The sequence below is a fragment of the Oryzias latipes genome, chromosome 14 (genome assembly GCF_053564925.1).
Source record: "Oryzias latipes strain Hd-rR chromosome 14, Olatipes_Hd-rR_3.1".
Taxonomy (NCBI): Eukaryota; Metazoa; Chordata; class Actinopteri; order Beloniformes; family Adrianichthyidae; genus Oryzias; species Oryzias latipes.
The window spans coordinates 24608766-24621552 of record NC_136250.1 but is presented as its reverse complement, the minus strand read 5'-3'; the positions used below and the strand labels follow the sequence as shown (position 1 = coordinate 24621552).

General features: G+C 42.2%; 1 protein-coding gene across 1 annotated transcript; it reads left to right on the top strand.

Moving 5' to 3' along the window:
* Positions 1-265: 265 nt before the first annotated feature.
* On the top strand, positions 266-12026 carry LOC105355665 (uncharacterized). The gene is made up of 6 exons (XM_023962846.2): positions 266-420; positions 2838-2936; positions 3425-3715; positions 5893-6021; positions 6109-6189; positions 9881-12026. Exons 2-6 carry the CDS (start codon positions 2876-2878, stop codon positions 9922-9924), a joined length of 606 nt encoding a protein of 201 aa, XP_023818614.1. The 5' UTR covers positions 266-420; positions 2838-2875; the 3' UTR covers positions 9925-12026.
* Positions 12027-12787: the final 761 nt, after the last annotated feature.

Below are 12787 nucleotides of genomic sequence, written 5' to 3'. Positions count from 1 at the left end.
CCCACACTGTGCGGTTGGTTCACTCAGAAAAACGAAACACAAAGGATTACAGCAAGAGCTTATCTTTCATACTGTGGTTAAAGAGTAGCACCAAGTATGAATGTGCATGTGTGTGTTCTATGTGTTTGTTTGTTTGTGTGTGTGTTGTTTGTGTGAACTTCTGATTGGCTGAGCAGATCCCGGCCTGATCTTGATTGGTATTCTGCTGTTTCTGGTCTTGGGGGGGGGGGGGGGGGGGGGGGGGGGGGGGGGGGGGGGCTGGTGAAGCTTCCTTTATTTGTTGAGTCGGGCAGACCTGAAGAGGCAGACAACAGTTCATCACCACTGATGAAGAGCTTCGCTCCAGATCTGACGTGTGGAAGCTGAATTCTGGTGGAACGCTGGTTTTGATCTGGAGGTTGTGCAGCTCAGCTGTCTGAGGTAGGCTGGAGAACAGTGTGGGTGTGTGACGGTAGAGGCGATGGATCGTGAGGACAAGGGCAACTTTTTCCCCCCTTCTGTTAAAAATTCAGTTTGTGTCAGAAAACCTTTGGCTGTCTGAACTGAAAATCAGAAGATTTTTTGATTGTTCTGGAGCATGAGGAACTATTACATTCAAGGTAGTCTCCAAACCTGCTCTGAGCAGCCAGTTTCACTTCTTAATTCTCTGCGAATGTCTGATTCTTTTTTTTTTTTTTTGAGCCAGGTCCTGGTTCTTCTTTTTTCTGGTCAGGGTTTTGTCCATTACATGTTCTGTATTTGGTGGCTGTTGTTGTTAATTTCTATAGAGCTATAATCTGGTACAAAGGATATTTTGTTTGACTAATGCTCCTGTCAAATAAACTAAAATAAAATGGCTGTTTGGGGAGAAGGTTAAAGATTATAAGGTGGTGTTTTTCGCAGTTCTACTGCTTCTTCAGTTTCCCATATTGAGGTCTTCACTGCTTTCCCCCGATACTACCTAACTTTAAATTGATTCTATGTTCTTTCTATAAAATGTGCGCATGTCACTCAGGTGTACACAATAATGACTGTGTGGGAGTCAGTGACGTGCGGTAAGGTTCTTGGCTGGTGAGGCACAGACATATGAACCCTACAGGGTAGCTTACTCACCATTTCATTTGCAACGGTTAAAATTTCATTTCTAAATTTGTTTTCCAGTTACAAACTGTAGCATAGAAAAAATATCCCCAAAAATTGTTATTATTGACTTATTTCTACTTATAAATGAATTCTGGGCGCTGCTCCTTCTGAAGAAACACATGGGTAACCTGTTTGTATACGTGTTTCTTTTCTTTCTGCAGTTTTAGAAGTCTCTCTGTGTCAATAGAGATCACTTCCAGAGACTAGTCTAAACAAATTCCAAACACGGCATCCTCCATTTAGAAAATGGTGCTAAACAATATTAAAGAAAAACTGGACAGCTGCAGTTGAATAGCTACCACTAATTCTATTATTTTTTAGCTGCGGTATCACATCCTCTGGGATCACCAGCGCCCTCTGCTTTGACACAGGCATACTGCGGGCTTCACCTTCGCATTTCTTGCAATACAAAATACTAAATGGGTCACAAACTTGCACTGATGTGATCAGACAGTTGGCAAAAAATTAAAAGACTGAAGTAAATAAAAATAGTGTATTTTATTACTATAGAAGGACTGAATCAGTTGCTACGGTTACATGGACAAAAGTAATTGGAATAAACGCCTGATCAGAACAAAAACGCGTCATGTAAATCCCCCGTTCGGAATACTCTGCCCCGATCAGATTCATTTGGATCAAGATTTCTTTCTGATTGACATAGGTGGGTTATGCTCATTGTTGATCCGATTGTGGTGCATGTAAACAGTTTATTCCAGTTGTGGATCACTACTGCTCTGGCTTTTGCGTCATCCGTAGATGGTGTGGCACTGCAGAAGACACAATCATAGCTTCGTGTTTGCAGGAAGGGAAGGGTGCTTTGTTGCGGTGTGCACTCCAGAGAAGGTTTCGGATCGTAGTCCGTCCGGCAGTCTGTGGGGTCTAAAGTGAATGTTAAAATTGGGGGGTGGGACCGGCGAGCGATGAGCCCGGATGCCCCCCTCCACCAGACCATCCCCACAAAATGAATCAAGGTGTCTAATATGCGAGTAAAAGTGGAATAGTGGGCAGGTGCCAACGTGACACTAAAGAGAGTCACCCCCGACCAGCCCCGCCAGCATATCCCACCCGTCTAATTCCCGGAGCCCTATGTGCATGTGTGCAACATTTGTTTGGGTGGGAGTGGGAAGGAGCAGGCGGATGGGTACATCGAGCAAGCCAGCTGCAGTAGGCGCCTCAACTCCCAAGGCGACCAGGCAGCCACGAGGCGGCCAGCCAGCCGCAGACAGAGGGCGAGACAGCGCCAGCGGAGAGAGACAGTCAGCAAGGAAGGGGCCGAGCGCTGCACCTGAGGGGCAGGAGGTCCAGCACCACCACTCATGTCACAATGATTTAATCCGATTGAAAGTGTGGCTTATGTTTACGTTTGTTATAATCGGGTGACGTTTTTCTGGGACCACTTCAATTTTAATCCAATCTTGGATCTGATCAACTAAATTTTTGTACATGTATTCGTGTATTTGAACTGGAAATTCGTAAATTCTCCACATTATTTTTTACCAAAGAAACATTGAAAACCCTTTTAGTAGAAAAAAGTATATTCATTTTTATTTTGTTTATGTATTTCTTAAGCTATATTCTGCCTCCCTTGACTGCATGTCACTGGTGTGAGTCTTTATATATGTGAATGCGTGGGAACACTTCAGTGTGTTTGTGTGTGGAGATTCCTTTGTCGACATGTCTGACCAGTAAAAGTTTCTTCTTCTTCTTCCTCACAGACAGGGTGGAGCCACAAGGAAACTGGGGCTACGATCTGATGGGGTTGATGTTTTGTAGATTCTGGTTGCTGGTCCTGATGATGATGTTGAAGAATGTAGGTCAGTTTTGAACACAGGGACATCTTACTATCACATTTTCCCTGAACATGTCGGAAGCAGAGGTTAAGGTAAATTAGCGTTGTTGGCTCACCAAGCCCCACCCATTATTCTTCAAAATAAAGCAAAGCAAAGAAAATAAAGAATCGGCCATTTTCATGTGAACAACACTATTCCACCATCAACTCTTCTAAACGGAAATGACTGAGTGGTATTACATCGATGGTAGAAATAACATGTGTCTATACCCCATTGTGGCTCTAAACATGACCGAAGGGCAGAGCAAACTCTTCTGAATTTACCCCTCCCATTTAATCTTCTGGGTAACTTAAGAGATTTCCAATAATACCTGTACTTGTTAATGATGTCAATTAGGCACCATAATGGTAAATTTTTTTTTCTACCTAAAAGCTGCTAAAACTTTCAGTGCACTACTCCTGTTGGACAGGTGAGGACCTGACAGCTTTTCTGTGTTTGATTTCTGACCCTAGCTACTTCAGTAAAGCTCATCAAAGTCACTGTGACCAGCGGTAAGAGCCTGGTGCTGTCTCCTGACCACCTGGAGGGAGTCAAAGAAGGCTGGGATTTCAGGTGGACCCACTCTCACTTGGTCCTCAACAACCGGACTACTGAGTGTCCACATGGACGCTGTGAGTTGCTGAAGAACGGATCTGTTAGATTCAGCCAAGTCCTGCTGGAGGACTCAGGAAACTACACCCTGGAGGTGTTTGATGACAAAGGAATACGCAAGAACAGGACTCGGTTCTTGGTGCAGGTGGATGGTAGGTGTTCTGCTCACACCATAGACTGGCCTCTTCACTTAGGGGTCAAGTTATCTTACAAAGCACATCTGAGCAATCCACAGGAGTTCTGTTTTCTGCATCCAAGTCCATACTGAGGTTTACTGACAGGAGGTCAGGAAACCTAAGGAAATGTTTATTCTACAATAAACTGTGAGGAAGTTATGGTAAATCCATCTGCTGTGGAGAATGGCAATCCTGAAACATAGGAACACCAGGACAGCATGAAGCTGATGTAAAAGTAGCTTACCCCGTGCCTGAGGGGCTCAACTACTGACAACAATCAACATCACACCTTCAACTTGCAGCTTCAGACTCATCACCCTATCTGACCCTCTCTTCACCTCCAGGACACTAATCAAACTCCTCCTTCAGGATCTCTCATGATGTAACAGCTTGACCTTGACCAAAATCTATAAGTCTAGCTCTCTTGAACACACAGGAGATCCACTTTTCTTCTGTCTATCGTGTCAACAAGCTCTCTTGTTTTTCCTGCCAAAGTCTTTACATTCAAAGTTCCCACTCAAAGACTGATCCTAACCCCACAGTCTATGAACACACTGATGTGAACCAGTAATAATAAAGAAAGTCTTCATATTTTCTCTTTTCTTTTCAATTTCACATTTGTATCTTAGCTGCTTCTTTGGTGCGCTCTTGACTCCTGTCCTCCTCTCAGGCGCTCGTCTTTCCTCCAAGCACCTGTTGCTGTGCTGTGGGGTCACTGACATTAAGGGGTCTCACCTCTGCCCATCTTTCATCCGTCCTGAGAAGCACTCTAGAGACCATCATCACTTCAGACTGAGGCTGATTGGTGGTGTGGGCATTGGAAACATATCTCACCTTAAAGCTCATGTCAAAAACTGTGTGCACCTTGTGTGGAAGAACTGTTGGATTATTAGTATAGGTTGCAAACCGTTTCATTTCTTTTAGCTGCATCGCATTAGTCTGCTCATTCGTCACTCTCGACAGCACCAAGTTAAAGGGCCTATGTCATGCAAAATCAACTTCTTTGAGCTTTAAGTGTATTATAATGTTAATTCCAAACTATAAACACTCCCAAAGCGGTATTTTTGATCCATTCATGCACAAAATGCACAACCATCTTTGCAAAATTTCAGATGTTTGTTTTCGTGGGTGAAACGCAGAAAGACTGCCGAGGCCGACTCTAGATTGACGTCATGAAATGGGCGGCACCCACAAGGAGAGAAAGAGTTCATAGATTAACTCGCCTTACTTCTGGGTAGGAAATTGAGCTGCAAAAATAACTAAAATTTCATTAAAAAATATTTTTTTAGTGTGCCACAGATAATGTATTATCATCCATATGGATATCTTACTCTGAAAGACTTGGGAAAAGCATGATATGGGCCCTTTAATGCATGCACACACATACGCACGCTGTCCATGGTTGTGTCCGAATTCCCGCCCTAACTTTATAACGAAAAACGATATAAATCCAAACTATAAATATGGATTTTAAAAGCAATTCGGTCACCACGCTCACTACTTTTTTTTTTTAAACGGCCGACATGATGTCATCGATTTAACAAAGTTAAAATACAATTAATATGAGCGTTTTGTTACGATTATTTATGAGTCCACTGTCTTCTGAAGATAAAAATGTTGATGGTTTATCAAAAAAATACATTTAAATATATATTTTTGGTAAGAAATGTTGCAATGCAATGCATTGTGGTCTATATTCGCCGATCTAGTAAGCATCGATGCACACTGGTTTTTCGCAGAGACTTCTGGGAAATTTCCAGGGAACTTGATTTTGGAATTGTAGATTCGGACAGCTCTAGAAAATGCCGAACGCAGTATACAGTGCCCTGTATAGGGATTAGGGTGGGATATTTGTACATACCCCATGTCTAATTTAACAGCTACCAAGTCCTAATTAAACAGCATGTGTGTAGATATGTTGTTCACTTCTTTGGAGAACTTGACAAATCGAGCTTTTAAGTTTGTGTTTGTAAAAGAAGTTAGGTTTTGGCACAGTTGCTACGTTCCTTTTGATCCATTTATTTCAGTTGATTTCTCTTTTTTTGGCACTTTGTGGTACTTTTTGGAGACACTGTGGTTCACAAGCAAACCTGTGTTATGAAGATGGTGCTCGGACAATAAACGGTAAAATCTTTGCTTAAAATCTTTCACAGTGTCTTCAGGTTCCAGGATTGAGAGGCCAGCCATGCTCTTGTGGCTCCTCCTGTTGTTCCCACTCATCAGCATCATCTTCTTCATCCTAAGGAGGATGAAGAAGAAGAACATGAAGAAGATGACCACAGGTAGCCCATCCAATCAGAACCAGACTGACTGAGGCAGCTGTTCTGCAGTTGAAGACTGACATAACTTTGTGGTCTGTATTCTTTTAGGCCAGAAAGAGAACAATGTCTATGTAGAGATGAAGAGTTGCAATGGCCACAAGGAGAAGCAAAGAGAAGAGTCTGTCTATGGTAATTGCGTACATACAATTCAATTCAATTCAATTCAATTTTATTTGTATAGCCCAAAATCACAACAACAGTCGTCTCGATGGGCTTCGAAGTAAAACATGAAATCAAAAGGATCACGAATACAAAGAGTTCAATAGGAAAATACTAAAAAGAACTAACAAACTGACTAAGCTATACTGGCATCCCTGCCCTTAGACCCCCCTTCGCGGTAAGGAAAAACTCCCAAAAAAACCGGATTCCGGAAAAAACGAAGAAACCTCAGGGGTGCCCACATGAAGGAGGGATCCTCCCCCAGGACGGACAGGCGATTTACCAGAAATCTTAGAGAAGAATTAACTTATCTAAATCTACAACTACATATATAAAAGTCCAGCAGACGAGCTTCATCCAGCCGTGGTTATCGGGACAGTCAAAGGCGCGAGTCGAGCCGGAGACAGGAACCACAGCCAGGTGTAGGAGCAGGAGCAGAGACGAGGTACTCGGTCAGGTACAGAGCAGAGACGAGCCAGAGATGAGCCAGAGGCAGGATCCACAGCCAGGTGTAGGAGCAGGAGCAAAGGCGAGGTAAACGGTCAGGAACTGGAGCACGGATGAGCCAACTGGAGTCTGGAAGCACTCCCACTCCCCAGGAGGGGAGAGGAAAAGAGGGACAATACATGAATCGCACTGCACCAAACAGAGGCATGGAGAACTAAATGATAAATTATGATCAAGAATAGAGGAGAGGAAGGGTAGAAGTAAAAAAGGAAAGAGGACAGAACCCCAGTGTACCATAGTTACCCCAGCTTCAACTTCTAGCAGCTAGTCTGACAATAAGCCTGTCCAAAGAGGAATGTTTTCAGTCTAGCTTTGAATGTAGAAACTGAGTCGGCCTCTCTTATATGAGCTGGGAGTTTATTCCATAAGACAGGGGCTTGGTGGCTAAACGCTCTACCTCCAACCGTACTTTTACTAATTCTAGGAACCACAAGCAGTCCTGCATTTTGCGAGCGAAGTGTTCTGATTGGTTGGTAAGGAAACTATGAGGTCCTTAATATAGGACGGGGCCATTCCATGTAAGGCCTTATAGGTTAACAGGAGGATCTTGAACTTAATTCTAGAATCAACTGGGAGCCAATGGAGCGAAACTAACACAGGAGTGATGTGATCTCTTCTGCTGGTTCCAGCTAACAATCTAGCTGCTGCGTTCTGAACAAGCTGGAGACTTCTTAAGGAACTCTTAGGACACGCTGCTAACAAGGAGTTACAGTAATCCAGCCTCGACGTAACAAATGCATGGATGAGTTTTTCAGCATCACTCTTAGAAAGTATATTTCTGATCTTAGCAATATTCCGCAGGTGAAAAAAGGCAGTTCTACATGCCTGAGATATGTGAGCCTTAAATGATAAATCCTGGTCAAGTAAAACCCCAAGGTTTCTAACTGTGGAATTGGGGGCTATACTTATACCATCCAGGGAGACTATCTGAGCAGACAGAGCATCTCTGAGGTTTTTAGGACCAAGTATAATGACCTCAGTTTTTTCTGGGTTCAAGAGGAGGTAATTAATTGTCATCCAGGTCTTGATGTCACTGATGCAGGCGTTCAGTTTCTCTATCTGGTCATTCTGGTCAGGCTTCATGGATAAATACAACTGCGTATCGTCGGCATAACAATGAAAATTAATGCTGTGTTTCCTGATTATGTTTCCTAGGGGTAACATATAAAGCGTAAACAGGATCGGTCCCAAGACTGAGCCCTGTGGGACTCCATAGTTGACTCGAGTGCACTGAGAGGAATGGCCATTTACATTAACGAACTGATACCTATCAGACAGATAGGATTTAAACCACTGGAGAGCAGATCCTCTGATCCCTATGTCCTGCTCTAATCTATGGAGTAAAATACCGTGGTCGATAGTGTCAAAGGCAGCACTGAGGTCCAACAGGACCAGAATAGAAAGTAGTCCCTTTTCTGAGGCCAATAACAAGTCATTAGAGACTCTAACTAGTGCAGTTTCCGTACTGTGGTGAGGTCTAAACCCCGACTGAAAGTCTTCAAAGTGGCTGTTGTCCTGTAGGTGGCAGTAAAGCTGCTTAACTACAACTCTTTCTAGGATTTTAGAAATAAAGGGCAGGTTTGATATCGGTCTATAGTTGGCCAAGATGCTAGGATCCAAACTGGGCTTTTTCAGAAGAGGTTTAACAACTGCATATTTAAAAGACTGTGGCACGTAACCCGTTTCCAGAGAGGCATTTATCATTGTTAATATGGAATCATTAATTAGGGGAAAAGTTTCTTTAAAAAGTCTAGTGGGAATTGGGTCTAACAGACACGTTGAGGATTTGGAGGACGTAATAATTGATGTTATTTCCGCTTGATCCACAGCAGTGAAGCAGTCTAATGTTACAGAGGTTTCTATGGATGCCTCCATTTCTACCGCTTCAGCCTGTTCTGGGCTGATAGTAGGAATAACTTGATTTAACTTATGTTTAATATTTGAGATTTTACTATCGAAAAATGTAAGAAAATCATCAGAGCTGAGAGAAACAGGAACATGTGGTTCTACTGAGCTCTGACTGCGAGTTAATTTAGCTATAGTGCTAAAAAGAAATCTTGGATTGTTTCCATTCTCTGATATTAAGGTTGAATAGTACTGGCTTCTAGCTCTACGCAGAGCTTTTTTATAATTTAATAGGCTATGTTTCCAGATATCCAGAGACTGCTCTGAACCGGAGCGGCGCCATTCTCTTTCCAACTTACGGGTTTCTCGTTTAAGAGAACGAGTTTCAGGGTTAAACCACGGTGCTACTCGGTTTTGTCTGACGAACTTAGGTTTCAAGGGGGCAACAACATCGAGTGTACTCCTGAGGGCTTGTAAGGCATCATTAACAAAGTGGTCATTTATACTAGGACTGATACTATGGGAGCTGGTCTCAGAGTATTTTCTCAGAATATCACTAAGTACTGGCTGAACTGTGTGTTTAAACTCAGACACAGAACGGTCAGTTAAGGTTCTTCTAAGCTGTTTCTTATTCACTGGGGCAGAAGGATGTTCCAGTGTAAGCTGGAAGGTAATCATAAAGTGATCAGAAATGATGGGGTTAAGAGGAAGGACACTCAGCTGGCTGATCTCTATCCCATGGGTCAAAGGTCATATTGATCTTGAATTTTCTTGGAATATGCCTGACATGGTAATGTGGATGTGTCTGAAAAAGAGCTATTTCACAATATCAACACTAATCAGTACATATTAAATCACATCAGACAGGTGTTGAGCCCAGTTGCATGTGATGTCAGTGCCACTGATGATAGTCCTTAGAAGTATTCGTATTGTGAACTTTTGGGTCGCCATGGATGCAGGGGCTGGATTTCCCCTGGTCATAATCTGTAATAGATCAGGTCATCAATAAGCAACACTTATTCTGTAAATGGTCAACAGCTTTCTTCTTGTTGCAGGATCTCTCCACAGTGTCTTGTATGTGTTGATGTTTCTCCAAATTCAAGATCACAAGAAAACATAAGAATGAACAAGAGCCTTAAAGTAATACACTATTATCCCATACATAATGATTTCAGCCGAGGAAGCGTTCAGCCTGATATTTCAATCTTGTTTCAAATGATGGGATTAAAGTCTGCAGCCAGGATTTTGTTGAAACTCTGAACTTTTTGCCTCCAGAACAGGTCTCTGACCTTTGCTCTTCTCTCTGCAGTTACCTGTCATCCTGCTGTGAAACAAGAAGACATATGTGCGTGACAAGAAATCAAAGCAGTTCAATTTCCATCTTTTTTTTTTTTGAATAATTAGCTAGAATCCAATGTTCAAACTGACTGCTGACCAAAATACAGATGAACCTTCAGCAGGAGATGGGCTGCATACATACTGAAAACAGACACCTTTCAGAATCATTACCAAGAGTTCCAGCTCATCAAAGAGACACAGCTTACTAAAGATGAAAGCAGCTGGTAAAAACGTGTGAACAAGTTTCATTTTCAGGTCGCATTTGAAGCTGCAGCCTCACTCTGCACACACACATTACACGCACACACATTACACAGTCCCAGCTGAAGATGGACTTTAGCGTTGTTCACACCGTTCAAACCATAATTCTTCGCCAAACTCCGGAAACCCCCTGCCACACCTCTCCACAACGCTCAAAATGCCCTGCTGCCAGACCGCCATGTCGCTCAAAACACGCCACACGGTCTCTGAATGCATCTGTACATTCACAGCACTAAACTGGACGCCCCTGATGCCTGAATTGTAAACACAGCTTCAGACTCCATGACTGCTGTTCTCTTTGTACCTGTTAAACTGATTTGGATTCAGTTAGGTTTGCTTCTAACTGTGCTTCAAACAGGAAATAAAAGTATCCCCCCACTGGTCAACACTGGAAAATTGAAATTTGATCTAGAAGGAAAAGAAAATTCTACATTAAAGTTTTTTTTTTAGTTTCTAGGCTAATTTAAAGCCTCAATTGGGTCAAACATATTTGGCTGATTTTACTCCGCCCACCTCCACAGTTTTCCAAACATGTACTGTTCAGCATGGCAACATAAAGGGACAGTTTGGTAGAGTCTGGCCATGGCTGCCCATTAAAAGGCACATCAGTTATCGCAGAAGTTTGACCTTTAAAGTGTTAAAAAAGGGATTTGAAACCCACACTGCTTCTGAGCAAAGTTACAGGTGTGCTACAGATGAAAGATGCTCAAAAAAAATCTCTGTTTTTAGATATTCACACCAACAAGTCTCAGATAAGCCAGCAAAACAGTGATAAGTATGATGCCCAGAAAAATGAGACAGTCAGCAGCAAGGAAGGGTGCCAATCCCGAGGGGCAGGAGGTCAAGCCCCACCAATCATGCCCCGACATTCCTAAGGACTAGCCGCAGCTCGTTCTTCCAGATTGAACTCTTAAACTGTTGCAAATCTCGTGAGCAAGAGACGTTCTCACCTGGACAAAAGAATTGCATTCTTGTGAGATTAATCATATTTGTCTGAACCTACTTCAGAAAAAAATCATAGAACTTTCTCTGGAAATAAAAATCAAATCACCTGTATTCCAAATTTCACAACCCATGAACAACAACAAAAATGATATCATAATAGTAGCCCTTACAGTTAATTTCAGGTCATTTTCAGTTCATTATAGGCAGAATGTCTTAAGGAGATGACTTGCTCACTCAATACAAAGGATTCAATAACATTCTGCTGATAGAGGCGTCTGAGATAAAAACAGGTACTAAGTATGATGCCCATCATCCTCAGAAGAGGAGATGTCACATAAGAAGAGGTGGAGAACAAAGCTCAGAGGAGCTCCATCATTATGATGAATGTGGTATTATCATCCTCTGGTTTATGACTTGAATAAATGTAATTCTTGATTTTCAAGCTTTTATCTTGAGAACTGATAGAAGGTTGTGTTTCTATAGTTGAAGCTTCTCTTTGATGCTGCCTGTTGAAAGCAGCATTCAGAAAAATCCCCTGAAGCATTGAGGAAAAACTGCCTCTTACTTCAAATAAATGTATGCACAAAGTGCCATTTTACAATTGAGGGCACATTAGTTTTTACTGTAAGGTCATGTGACTCAAAGCACTTTCCCTTTCATTGACCCTGGATTAATAGAACTTTAAAGTCCCACTCTGACCATCTTTTGATCTTTTTTCAAAGCTCAGACGAGGAAAACAAAGACGTTCATGGATCTATTTGTCTGCAAGTGGATGCATCAGAATGGAGCAGAGCAGGGAGCTTGTAGTCCGCTGATTGTAGCTTCTACGTAACAACTACAAGCTTTTTCCAATGACACTTTTTATCTGTTCTTGATTCACAACAATTTGAATAAAAATTAATAAGTAAAAATGCACTTTGAATCTTAATTTTCTTCATACATGTCCTCTATCATGTTAAAAACACCATTTTCATTGCAATTTCTCTCTAAGTTTAAAAGTATCAAATCTGCACCCGATGTGGAGCACATGCAGAGCAGCTGTAAAACAAACAAACTAAAAACTGCACATTCATTTCCATGTTTGGGAAGAATAAGAGCTGTAATCCCAGCTTCTCTTGAGATGTATTTCATTTCTTCTCAAAGTGCAGCAATGAAAAAATTGCTGACTGTTTGGTTAGCTGGCAGACTGGCAGGGAGAGCCTGGTAAAAACCAGTCTTATCAGCAGTCCCCACCAGAAATCCTGTCAATTTGGGGACGAAAGACCGGCAGGAACAGGCCAGAGGACAGCAGTGGCAAAGACAACCTGAAGAGGGAGACAGAGATCTGCCAAACCATGACACAATCATTAAAGTCATGTCAAACACCTGATTTCCAGATCAGGGCCAGACTCACCATCAAGCAAAGGTAGGAGATTGAACTCTTAAAATACTTGAAGAATTAATCCTTGTGCTACCCTAGGCACTTTAACATTGGGAGTGGGGTCATCTAGACCCCACTAGACAGTGCGCTGAACCTTTATTTTCTTCAATGATTTGTGATCTTCACTGGTGTCCATGGATTACATGAAATCTTTCCACCTTTATCCACCTTTGTCATGGGAAAACACGTCAATGGTCGTCTTGACCCCATAGGATAGATCAAGGGTTAAAATAACAGCCGTACCCATTATTT

Bases quoted from the DNA above. Each gene is read 5' to 3' on its own strand.
- LOC105355665 (XM_023962846.2), top strand. From the start codon at position 2,876: ATGGGGTTGATGTTTTGTAGATTCTGGTTGCTGGTCCTGATGATGATG. The intron at 6,022-6,108 runs GTAGCCCATCCA...GTATTCTTTTAG, and splicing joins CATGAAGAAGATGACCACAG to GCCAGAAAGAGAACAATGTC. The intron at 6,190-9,880 runs GTAATTGCGTAC...TTCTCTCTGCAG, and splicing joins AAGAGAAGAGTCTGTCTATG to TTACCTGTCATCCTGCTGTG.